Here is a 13,362-nt window from a genome sequence, read left to right as displayed (position 1 = left end):
GAGATTTCTTCTCTTTTTTTTCCCTTTTTTTTTTGTGAGATGTGATGAGATTTCTTCGACTTGAATTTCTACGCCTCGTCGGAGTCGGACTCGGTTCTCCCGTGTGGCCTTGCGCCCATCGTACGATCGGAATCCAACGGCAGTCGTACGATAATATATTTGCCATCGGGATCAGGCTGTGGTACAGTGAAACACAGGATACAGTTTTGGTAAAATCATGACGTCACATTTTATACCTGATTTAAGTATAATTTATTATGCGACTGCTATTCTTATTCTTTATACATAACTACTACCTCAATCCTAACTTGATCATCACTTACTAAAATTCTTTTTGTTTATTTGTTAAAAAAATTAAATGGTTATTATTGAATGTGTTGTACGCATATGCATGCAATAAGTCAAGATTAATTTCTATTGATGTATCGCGTGAGACAATCCGTGGGACACGAAACGACGAAGCACTTGGATCAATGAGAATTAATTTCAGAACAATAAATGTTTTGTCATCATGGGTCTCTGCGCCCTTTGTTTAGGTGATGATCAATAATGGATTTTGCGTGCTAAAAGGTAAGTGTTCTCAACCTCTGCTTGCTGAACTCAGCCATAGAGTTGTTTGGTTTTTTTTTTCCAGATATCCTTTTCTTGGTTGGCTTGTCGGCAGCTCGTTGGTTTATCATGTGCAGTCTAAAGTTTACTTTAATTTTCATTTTTTTATGTAGGTTTCTTAGCCACAAATAATAGTAGATATAAAAGCTTTACTCATGCTTCATTCGTGTGTGTGTGCATATATATATAAAAGTAATTAACTATATAGCTCATCAATTAATCACCCGTGAACTTCCGGCCTCAAGTGTATAGTGCAGTAGACCCAAAAAATTGTAAAACTCAAGATTGACAATGGCTCGTGCATTGCAACATTCTGAAAATTTCGAATATAAAATAAAAAACTAAAAATATGAACCATCGAAATTATTTTTTTTAAAAAAATCCATCACGCTGATTCTTATTTGCCTTCCTATTGGTTGCCAGCTGTGCTAAAAGTGATCCAAATACAAACCCACTTCAAATCAAATTCTAATACTAACTACTCTCTACATCTCAAAATAAACCAACCTAAGTTTAGATGAGATATTCCCGAATACATCGAAACGACAAAGATAATATTCCATCCAATATTAGATTAATTTATTTTGGGATGGAGTGAGTGGACGTAATATTTTTCTTACATGAGAATATGAATATCCCTCTCATGGGAAAATATTCTCAAAATCAATAGAACTATTTTCAAAGTTTAGATTCTAGTGGGCTATTCCAGCCAGGCCGAGACAGACCAGCCACTGAGTAAGCCGGCCCAAGCATCCAAGCAGGCCAGGAGAAGCCTGTCAGAATTAAACTTTCACGTAAACGCCATGTCATTACCACGTGGGACGAAAACCTAGTCAAACAAGCCACGTAGGCGCTACATCAGCTAAAATCGGGGTTAATACTGCCAAGGAATCTCATTTGCACTGGTTTTGTAAGTTGGGGATGTGTTGTACTCCCTCCGTTTCATAATGTAAGTCATTCTAGCATTTTCTAAATTCATATTGATGTTAATGAATTTAGACATATATACCTATCTAGATTCATTAACATCAATATGAATGTGAGAAATGCTAGAATGACTTACATTGTGAAACGGAGGAAGTATATGGTTTTTTATTTGAAGGAAGAAAATCAAATTTGGTGTTGCATATTCCTTGGGTCAATCTGATTTGGTCTTCTCATTATCCGAATAACCTACCGCAGCATGCTAATTTGTGTGGCTCTTTCTGGTGGAAAGATATAATTCAACTAGAAACTCTTTTTAGAGGAATTGCCCACCCGATCATCAATAATGGGGCATCAGTAAGCTTTTGGAATGATCTTTTCAATGGAAGAGTTATGGCACAAGCTTTCCCCATTTTGTTTTCCTTTGCAAAACACAAATATGATTCTGTGGCACAGCATTTTGCAAGGCCTGTTGATGATCAGTTTTTTCTGCCCCTCTCAGTTCAAGCTTATGATGAGTACAAGATCTACTTGCAGGACATATCTCAGATTACAATCTCCTCTCTATCTGATACATGGAGATACATGTGGGGAAATGATTCTTACTCTTCTCAGAAATTCTACAAGCTTTGTTTCTTGTCAATCCAGCCGCCAACATCTTTGCCTTGGATTTGGAAATGTAAAGCTTTTATGAAGATCAAAGTTTTTGCTTGGCTAATGTTTCTGGATAGAACAAACACAAGAGATTTGCTCGAGAGAAAACATTGTAAGCCTCCAAATGTGCCTTCTTCTTGTGCCATGTGCTCTTCAGGGGAAAGAGAGACAAGAAACCATTTATTCTTTGAATGTCCTTTTGCTGATTCCTGCTGGTCTTCAATTGGTTTCTTTTGGGACACATCTCTTGATTTTCATCCCATGATCCAGAGACAGAGAAATATCTCTCCAAACTGTTTTATGGAAATTTTTCTGGTGGCTGCTTGGCTTCTGTGGAAGCAGAGGAATGATCTGATCTTTAGCGGTATTTCTCCCTCCCTCCCAAGGTGGAAATCAAGTCTCAAGGAGGAACTAAGTCTACATTTAACTAGGCTTAGAGTATCTTTTAGACCTTTTCTTCAATCATGGATTGATAACTTGTAATTAATTTGTACAGTTTTTCTTTTTATTAATGAAATTACCGTGGGGGACTCCCCCACTGTTTCCTGGTCAAAAAAAAACTTATTACATGGGCCGGGCCGACCAGAGACTCGGCCCATCTTAGGGTGATGCCTGAACTGGCCGGAAGAGTGTATGGGCAGGTCCAACATCTGAGACTGGGCAAATATTTACTCATTTTCAAGCCCACCACAAATACGGAGGACTCTACTATTCTGCAAGAGATGGAGCACAATACCATCGAAATTTTGAAGTTGAACTTGACTGCTCCAGTAAAGAAAAATCAACTTTTAACTTGTACTAGTATGATTTTCTAAACTCTCATTCCCTCTCTCTAGAGGAAAGACCGGATAACCTCGAGAAATATAAAGTACGACCAGGAAACTAATAAATCAAGTGTGAATTCGCGGGATGGAGGAAGAGGTTAAAGGCATCTCTTCAGCCTATATCGAGTTGTATATCTCACGTGACAAATTTTGGTTAAATCGAACAACTAGTGTGAATTCAAACTCCAGTTTTGCATTACGAATTTTGGTTATATCTCACGTTTGACTAGACGCAGATCAAGAATTCGAGATCGATCTATCAATGAACGAAATTAGTCAATCTGTGCTGTGGTCAAACTCAACTTTGCAATCTCTCTCGTGTAATCTCGCCTCGATTGGTCAACGTCAGACACCAGATGCAACAAGCGACAAATTACGACTTTTTTGCGCACGTATTAAATGTCATGACGTCCGTATCAAGTTTTTTTTTCTTTTAGGGAACGTCCGTATAAGTTTTGGACAAGAGGAGAGGAGCAGAGGAAGAGGAGTATTATATATATTTGTGAAATTCGCATGAATCTTCTGGAGAGAAAATGACGTATGAAAAATGATGTGCCAAGCAATTTGATAATTGAGGTGCCTATTGCTATGGTGGATATAGAACGTGTTTGTTGTGGTTGGGCGGGGGATCTCTATATACATAGAAGGACAGAGAGGGGATGAGAAAGAAGAGGGAAAAGAAAAGTACAGGGTTGGAAGTGAAAGAAAAAGAAGATGAGTCCTTTTAAGTTGGATCTGTCCCTATACGTAGGACTAACATTTTTATTATGTATTGGTCGTGTCCTTTTTTAAAAATAATATTAACTAGGGGCAATGGCTATTATTTTTTTCGTTTCATTTAGGCAATAAAGAACTTACACATAATGTGAGAAGGTAGTGGCATGTCACATGTGTGATGTGTACAAGTAAAAGAGTTAGTAAAAAAAATAAACACAGGCATAAGCATTTTTGGTAGGATCCGTACCCATTGTCGGTTTCTTTTTAATTCTTTCTTCCCTGTACTCAAGTTTGGTAAGAAATAGAGTTGATGTTTTCAATCATAGTTTACTTTTCAGCATTAATTAAATTTTAAATAGCTGAGAACACATATATAAAAAATTTATTCATAAATAGTTTTTTTTGCTAATAAGCATTTATCATTCATTATACGTGAAACAATGGGATTTCGCCCTTGATTGTTGGGAAGTGAGAGAACAGATAAAAGCAGTGGCGGAGCCCTAGCTCGACCATCAGGGCTCCGCCTCATGCACTACTACGTACATATACTCTCTGTTAATTCTAATGAAGAAAAGATTAACAAGGCAAATTTGTAAAATAATTAAGGTTAATATCATTTGTTTGTATTCTGCATTAGTTTTTTCCTTAAAAATAATAACTATGTAATGTTAATTTGTTTACCCCAACGATAAATGGTCTACAAAGTTATACGGATTTGTGTGTTTTTGTTATCCATTATTACGCTTACCAAGGCTTAAGAAATTTTCTGAATCCGCCACTGGGTAAAAGAGAGTTAATGGGATGTTTTGTTGCATATGCAATGCAACCAACATCACCCTATGTACATGCAAATTAGACAACATTAGCTATTCAAATTCGTGGTACCAGTATATCTCTCATACATCCAAAATTCTTTATATTTTGGGACAAATATAGTATTACCGTAGAAAGTATTATGTACAAACAATATTGTCAAGTCTATGGATGAAGCATAAATCCGGTTTCAAAAGGTTAAGTACCACAAAGATTATATTCAAAGTTTTAGTTCCGGTATTTGGACTTTTTCTAAGGAAAGAAAGACTTGGAAGTTGCATGGGAATTAATTTTCAATTGGCTGAACGGATCGGCCACTTGGCCGGTGCACGCTACCTAGCCGCCTCCGGCCGGCCGGCTGCCAACATTGCTTCGCGTGCGTACTTAAGTACAGTACATATATACGGGATTTGAATCGTGTTCCCTCGACGGAGAAAGAGAAGGTAGCACGCAGCAGCTAGCATCAAATGCAATGCTAAGTACATCCATCTACGGCTACGTAGTAGCAGCTTGTCACTGATATATATACTCGTAATTTAAGTATTTAACATTGCTGTATATATGGATGATGCAGATAAAGGATTGGCAATTGATAATTAATTGATTGTTACCTTGAATTTGAATGTGGCTCATTTTTATCTAGTAGTGGCCTTCGGCCCTTTTTTACACTCTTCCTTTTTTTTTCCTTATGTATACCGACTCTATTCAATAATATTGACGCTCGATTCGTTAAAAAAAAGATAATGGTAGCACGCAAGTCACATAACTAGTACTCACTAATTAGCGGCTTGAGATTGACTATCTTGGGTGCTGATGTGTTGGACTTAGGCCGTGTTTTTTTAAGGGTTGAGAACCCCCTCCTCTCCACACGTAAAACGGAATAATGAATTAATACATAATTAATTAAGTATTACCTATAAAAACTTGAAAAATGAGTTAATATGATTTTTAAAAGCAAATTTCCTTTTTTTTACAAAAAACAAATCGTTTACTAGTTTGGGAAGCTTGCACTAGAAAAAAAAAAGAGAGGTGACTTTGATCTTAGGCTAAATAACGCAACTAGTTTGATCTTCTGTTGTATGGCATTACTGTTCTAAGCATTTCAGAGTTGTTAAAGTTATTTACTGTATTGAAGGTTTTTCTTTGCTGTATTCATGAGATGGACAACATAGCTACTTTTATATTATCTACTCAAACAAATTCAACATATATTTATCTGGATACAAGTTTTTATACTCGTCCTGGTAATAAAGAGCTCTAATTAACTTAATTCCATTTCTATTAGGGTGCTCAACTGCACTGGTGGCTGCACCCATTGAAGGCTAAATTAAGCTGGTGTAAGTGGTAGCAGCCACAACGCCAGTTGCAAACAAAAGTAAACAAACAGGACTTGTGTAAAATGTGGTGAAATACAATTTAAATAGTCATGGATGCTATAATTTGTACTCCTAGATAAGAAAAGCAGCCAACATCTTCTTTCCTTCTCTCACAAGAAAAATCTTTTATACAACTTTTCTTGCAAAACAAATCGCCAAACCAAAGAAAGAACACAAAAGAAAAATTGAAAAACATCCCCATCTTTCTTCTCAACTAAAAAAACCTTTCCCTGCTTAGTTGGAAATGTCCAAATCTCTCACCATCCTCTGGGCCCACAGGCCGCTGAGATCACCGACCAAATCACCAGCACACAAACGACAAGTCCACATCGGGCCGTCCATTTTTGCGGCCTTTCCAAATTAAAACAAATCGAAAAATACGCCGCACCGTATAAACATACGGTGTATAGCTCTACACTCTACGTACTACTCATGTACATGTTGCCCTACTGCTGCTGCTGCTCTCTCATTGGGCCACGTGTGTGCTCCGCGCATTCTCCGCTCACGCCGCGGCCATGCGCTTCCGCGCCGGCGTCGCGGCGTACGGCGTCCACGCGCCCAGCGGCGACGGCGTCGCCTTCCACCCGTGCGCCGGCGTCCGCGCCGCCGCCGCGTCGGGGGTGCTCGAGACGCGCCACACCTTGACGGAGCCGTCCAGGCTGCCGCTGTAGACCACCCACCGCTTGTCGCCGGCGGTGTCGTCCTCCTCGTCCATGGCGACGCACTTGACGGGGCCCGTGTGGCCGGCGAGCACGGCGAGGCGGGCGTGGTCGGCGCCCTCCTCGCGCCGCCACACGGAGATCGTCCGGTCGGCGGAGCCGCTGACGACGACACGCCCGGCGACGGCGAGGCAGAGCACGGCCATCCTGTGCCCGCGCAGCGCCCCGCCGTTCCTCGGTGGCCCGGCGACACCGGCGCCGCCGCGCCGCCACTGCCAGTGCGTGACGGCGCCGTCCGAGGAGCCGACGTACACGACGCGCGCCTCCGCGGCCACGGCGATGGCGGTGACCGCGCTCTCGCCCTTCCGCAGCACCCGCTCCATGGCGTGCCTCGTGGCGCCGCCCTTCCCGGGCTCCCGCCGCCACACCTTGACCGCCCCGTCCGCCGAGCCGGTGAACACCAGCGCGTCGAACCCGGCGGCGGCCACCGTGTTGACGGCGTCGTCGTGCGCCCGCACCGACTCGAGGCACCGCGAGTCCGACACGCGCCACACCTTGAACGTCTTGTCCCACGACCCGGAGTAGAGCAGCCCCGCCGCGGCGTCGAGGCTGAGGCACGACACGGCGTCGAAGTGGCGCAGCCACAGGGCGCTGTGCCGGCGCCGCGTCTCGACGTAGCGCGACGGCCGGACCGCGCTCCGCAGCACGTCCCCGAGCCCCGGCAGCGAGCCGACGCGGCGGTGCACGGCGGGGTCATCCGCCGACGCGCGCCACACCCGCACCTTCCCGTCCTGGTGCCCCGTGTAGATCCTCCCGTCGCCGGCGACGACGATCGCCTTGACGAGCCCGCTCCCGGACCGGAACCCGGCGAACTCGCGGCGATGCCTCCACACCCGCACGTTCTTGGAGTCCGTCCCGGTGTACAGCAACTCCCCCGCCGCGGCTAGCGAGTAGACATGCCCGTCCTCCTTCACCAGCGACCCGAGCAACCCCGTCCCGCCGCCGCCGGCGACCATCTCATCACCACCACCAACACCAAACCCAGGAAGATTCACCCACGGCGACATGACATACGGCGAGGGCGACGCCGCCGCCGACGTCCGCCCGCTCCAGGTACTCATCGGCGACGGCGGCACCGACGACGGCGCCCCACCATCGTCGTCATCGTCCGACAACCTCGCCGCCGCCACGGCCGTGTCCGCGGGCCTCAGAAACTGCAGCAACTTCTTGTGATTCCCCATGCGCAATTGATCGATCACCTCGTAGAAGTAGAAGAAGAAGAAGAAGAAAACGAGAGGGAGAGGCAGACTAGGCAAGAAGAATTCGTCGAAGCTTTGAAAATAAACTGAGAGGTGGGTGGAGGAGAGGAGGAGGGGTATATATAGAGGAGGCGGTTGTGACAGGTGGACGGTTGGGGAGGCTCGTGGCTTTTTTTCGGGGAAAAGACGGAGGATTCGATGGTGGGACACGTGGCGGCGTATGGAGGTAGGAGCAGTACAATGAATGATTTCTTGGAATGGTGAGTTGGGTGAAGTGGTGGGGCCCACGGTATCATGCTCCTGCAGTGCACTCAACTCAACCTGGTCAGAGAGTGGGAGGGGTACCCTACCATTTTTGTTGTCCTTTGTGTAGGAGTATCTCATACGTCTAGAAAAATATAGTGTATTTCTTAAAAAAAGACAAAATTACAGTATAATTTTATTTTTTAAGTTACCTCTATAAACATCTTAGAGAGATTATACGAGCATATTTTGATATTAATGAAGTCATCATAGATAACTCAGTGTTGATGGTCTCGTGCATCATCTATTAATTTAGAATAATTAATTGTAAAGATAAGCAATCATGTAAAGTTAGATTTGTCACAATTTAACCAACTAGCTACACTGTATTTCGTTTTGTGCAGGGAATAGTAAGAATTTTGTCTTAAGAAGAGAAGATTAAGGGCCTGTTTGGTACAGTTCCAACTCCTAAATTTTACTTCAGGAGTTGGGTATGGAGTGGAGTTATGGAGCTGCCTAAACCCAGCTCCACAACTTTAGTTTATTTTGTGAGAGAGCTCCACCCAGCTCCACTCCTAATTTTAATGGAGGTAAAATTGTTTGGCTGAGCTCCAGCTTCAAAATGGATGGAGCTGGAGCCGTGCCAAGCAAGCCACTGCTCCTACAACAGAGGCAGCTAGAGCAGTCCAGCAGGTAGAGCACGTAACCGCATCGGAATCGGCGACGGCAGCAACGCAGCTCACACCTGGCAGGGTTTGACCCTGACCGCAGCTTAGCCTAATCCCGCCGGCAATGGCCGGGTCAAACACTTACCCTAATTAAACACGCACTTGCCTTAACTCACACGAGAGCTTGACCACCAATTAAATTACCTTCTGGATCATACCATCAATGTGCAGATTAATAATAAGTGAACGCACAAATTAAATTAGGGTGTATTTAGTTCACGCTAAAATTAAAAGTTTGGTTCAAATTGAAACAATATGATAGAAAAGTTAAAAGTTTATGTGTGTAGAAAAGTTTTTGATGTGATGAAAAATTAAAAGTTTGAAAAAAGAGTTTTGGAGCTAAACTCGGTCTTAACCGCGGTTATATGGACGAAGATTCCATTAATAAGGTGTGTTAATTGCAAGCGTGTGTGCGTCAGCAATTGTGTGTAGTACACGTGTGTGTACGTGTGCAAATGTGCGACGTGTCAGGCCTGCGACGCAGAGAGAGAGTGAGTGTGTGGTGGTCTCTCGTCTGTCACGTACAGTATACTGGTGGGCGACGTGTGCCGGGTGAACCCAAAGCCTGGAAACGAAACGGGAAACATGTGACACAGGTGAGTTGCGTGCCTATTATAGCTATGGGAGTGGGGCTATAGCCTATGGAAGGATCTCTCGATCTATTAAAAAAACGTAAATATTAAGAAATGATCTAATATCAAATAATTAGAAAATATGAGACTTCAAACCAAAAACTCTAACCACTGCTTTGTGAAGCTAGCCGAAAAACCCCTAGACGTTTCTCGATCTCCCGCATCATACACACTGCTTCATCTGTCCCAACCAGTAGTAAAGCTATCTTAAAATATAAGAGTTTTCAAATAGGGCCTATTTGGCTGCCATTTCGGCGGCAGCGCTGCGGCTACAACTCTTGCGTAGTGCGACTGCAGCTAGCTGCGTGCAGCTGTGAAAAATGGCAGCCGAACAGGCTCATATGTGATTTCTACAGTACATATTTAATTTGGATGTCTCTCATCCATAGAAAGTCTTTTATATTTTGAAACGAAGGGTCGTGTGACTATATATGGCTAATTGAAAGTAGCGAGTTGGTGAGAATATGAAAATGTTGGGTTTTTTAGTGTTTTTGTGGTTCATTTTTTAATTTTTACAGCTACGAGCTATCATTATAAGTGAGAATCTAGAGTGTTGATTAGGAGTTAAATATTGATTTTGTTAACCTTTTAGATCGCTTTTAACTTTAAAAATAAACCTTCTCAAAACTTACGAACTTTTAGGCCACACAGCTTAGGATGTCGTGATGAAAGATTCGGATTTGAAAATATGGTTTGATAGAATTTAATTTTTACATTTTTTTAAAAAATAAAAGGGTAAAAAATAATACTACCTCCATCCTAAAATCCATCAGAGCAAGGTCAATAATGCAACTCACTATTGGCTTCAAAAAATAGCCATGTCATCTAGAGTAACGTTGTAGCTAATGTCTGTACAATAGGAAATACTATAACACAAATATTTTTTTATGGGACCCACCATCTTTCCAACATGCATAGTGTCTAGCCATTCCGGAGGCCAATCGCTGCTGCTTTGCATTTCTTGGAGTGCGTGTGCAGTCGGCGCGACTAAATAGTCGCCGGCTCACGCTGTCTCTCCTCTGTTTTTTTTTTGTCCAGCTCACTCTTTTTACCAGGGTGTATATGCTATCGTTGGCTTGCAGGGTTTATTGTACCTGTTCTCATATGACAAAAAATCTGCAATATTTTGGGACGGAGGATGTATATATTTTCATGAAAAATATTACTGCACTAAAAAAGGCAGAAACTCCCAAGACTGAGTACCAGTGTGCCACCTGTCCTCTCCCCATGTGCAACGGCGCGGGGCTATAGCCCCACCAATGAACGGCACTAGCTCGTGCGGCTGTAGCTGCGGGGCCCGCACGCACCAACCAGCATCGATTTGTTGTTTTCTTCACTTTTTTTTAAAAAAATTTCTTCTTTCAGGATTAGTTTTCTTAGACCGTTGATTTATCTTTTTGCCGTCAAATCGTGTGCATGTCTATCTGCGTGCTCGATTTTTTGTCCGAACCACTTTGGACCGGCTCATTCTGCATCTCATATAATTTTCTTTGAACAGACCATATACTCTTTTATATGTAGTCTTATTGTTGTTTGAATAAGGTAATATTTTATCTCAATTACATTATATCTTTTCAAACTGCTAAATGATGCATTTCGTTTAAAAACTCATTTAGCATTTCGTTTAAAAACTTTCTATATAGAAGTCGCTTTAAAATATCAGTTAAATTTATTTTCAAGCTAATAATAATTAAAACTAATTAATTAGTTATATGTTTATGGTTTTCTCGTTTTACCTCCATGTACTTTAATCATATGAAAAGTGAGAACTCATACGGGCCAATGTAAGTCTATACTACTTCTATACTACTTCCTCCGTTTTACAATGTAAGTCATTCTAACATTTTCCACATTCATATTAATGTTAATGAATCTAAACATCCCACATTCATATTAATGTTAATGAATACACTACGTCAGAACCCTACATCTGTGACGGCATACCAGTGACGGGCCTATGAATTGGTCACAGATGACCGTCACTTTTAACGGGTCGCTAGGTTTGCTGTCATCGGTGGGCCATCCGGCCGTGGCCCGTCACAGGTATCCCCTCACCTGTGATGGGCCGGAAGGAAAAGCCGTCACAGGTGAGGAAGTGACGGGTTTTCCTCCCAACCCATCACTGGTATCCCCTCACCTGTGACGGGCCGTGGCATTATGAGCCGTCACAGGTGGTGGTCCGCCACATGTGACGGATTTTTTTTACGGCCCGTCACAGGTAGGTCAATACCTTTGACGGGCAACTCAATTGAAGCACGTCAAAGGTATGACCAACACCTTTGACGGGCTTTTTTAGTCTAACCCGTTTGAGGTGTGTTGGGTCTATAAATACCCCCCAAACCGCCAACTGCTTTCCATCCTGACCAGTTCACTGTTCACAAATCGGTTGGGAGGGCAAGGAGGGCGATTTTTTGCTAAAATTCAAGGTAAAAAACACATTATTCTCCATTCCTTCTCAATATATCGATCATCATATATTTTTCTTCGTATGTTGTTGATTTCAGATGGATCGTAGATGGATGTACTATGCGCATCGTTCGTCTACCGAGTATAGAGAGGAGGTCATTGAATTTGTCACATTTGCGGATAATGACAGAAAAAGTAGGATGAGCATGCACATGTTGTGTCCATGTAGGGACTGTAAGAATGAACAGATGATTGAAGATAGCGATGAAGTGCATGCTCATTTGATAATGAATGGATTCATGAAGAAATATACCTGCTGGACCAAGCATGGAGAGCAAGAGGCGCCTGATGTCGCAGCTGAAGAAGTGTTAGATCAGGATGTAGAGAACACCGCCGCAGCTCGAGAAGGCATGTTCGTACCTTCTCCTTTAGGTGGAGAGACCATAGATTTGGACACTCAATGTCTATCTACAATGTTGCATGACATTGAAGACGTAGAGGACAACGACAGAGATTTTGAGAAGTTTAGTAAGTTGGTGGAAGATTGTCAGATGCCCTTGTATGATGGATGCAAGTCGAAGCACAACAAGTTGTCATGCGTGTTGGAACTCATGAAGCTTAAGGCTAGTAATGGTTGGTCGGACAAGAGTTTTACAGAACTTCTTGAGCTGTTAAAGGACCTGTTGCCAGAGGGGAACAATTTACCGCAGACGACATATGAAGCGAAGCAAGTATTATGTCCGTTGGGCCTGGAGGTCAGAAGAATTCATGCATGTCCGAACGACTGCATTTTGTATTACAAGGAATACGCTGACTTGGATGTCTGCCCTGTCTGTGAGGCATCAAGATACAAACGAGCAAAGAGTGAAAGTGAAGGAAGTAAGTCTAAGAGGGGAGGCCCAGCAAAGGTGGTGTGGTATCTCCCAATTGCAGAGCGCATGAAGAGAATGTTTGCGAATAAGGAACAAGCTAAGCTAGTGCGCTGGCATGCCGAAGAACGGAAAGTCGATAGTATGCTGAGGCACCCAGCAGATTCAGTACAGTGGAGGACAATCGATAGGATTTACCAGGAATTCTCAAATGACCCAAGAAACATGCGTTTCGCAATGTGTACGGATGGCATTAATCCATTTGGTGATTTGAGCAGTCGTCACAGTACATGGCCAGTTCTGCTTGTTAACTATAACCTTCCTCCCTAGTTGTGCTTCAAAAGAAAGTATATTATGCTTGCCATGCTCATTCAAGGACCAAGACAACCTGGCAACGATATCAATGTGTTCCTTGAACCGATAATCGATGACTTCGAAAGGCTATGGAATGAGGGCACACGGACATGGGACGCATATGCACAAGAGTATTTCAACCTCCATGCGATGCTGTTTTGTACCATCAACGATTATCCGGCCCTTGGCAACCTTTCTGGCCAAACTGTGAAAGGGAAATGGGCGTGTTTGGAGTGTATGGAGGAAACAAGAAGCAAATGGTTGAAGCATTCACACAAGACGGTCTACATGGGTC

General features: G+C 43.1%; 1 protein-coding gene across 1 annotated transcript; it reads right to left on the bottom strand.

Moving 5' to 3' along the window:
- Positions 1–5,994: 5,994 nt before the first annotated feature.
- Positions 5,995–7,924, bottom strand: LOC4352685 (protein JINGUBANG). The gene has a single exon (XM_015763496.3). It carries the CDS (start codon positions 7,815–7,817, stop codon positions 6,420–6,422), a length of 1,398 nt encoding a protein of 465 aa, XP_015618982.1. The 5' UTR covers positions 7,818–7,924; the 3' UTR covers positions 5,995–6,419.
- Positions 7,925–13,362: the final 5,438 nt, after the last annotated feature.

The sequence above is a fragment of the Oryza sativa genome, chromosome 12 (assembly GCF_034140825.1).
Source record: "Oryza sativa Japonica Group chromosome 12, ASM3414082v1".
NCBI lineage: Eukaryota > Viridiplantae > Streptophyta > Magnoliopsida > Poales > Poaceae > Oryza > Oryza sativa.
The sequence above is the reverse complement of the archived record's forward strand: the minus strand, read 5'-3'. Positions and strand labels throughout refer to the sequence as shown.

Excerpts from the sequence above, each read along its gene's own strand:
- LOC4352685 (XM_015763496.3), bottom strand. The coding sequence starts at position 7,817 with ATGGGGAATCACAAGAAGTTGCTGCAGTTTCTGAGGCCCGCGGACACG.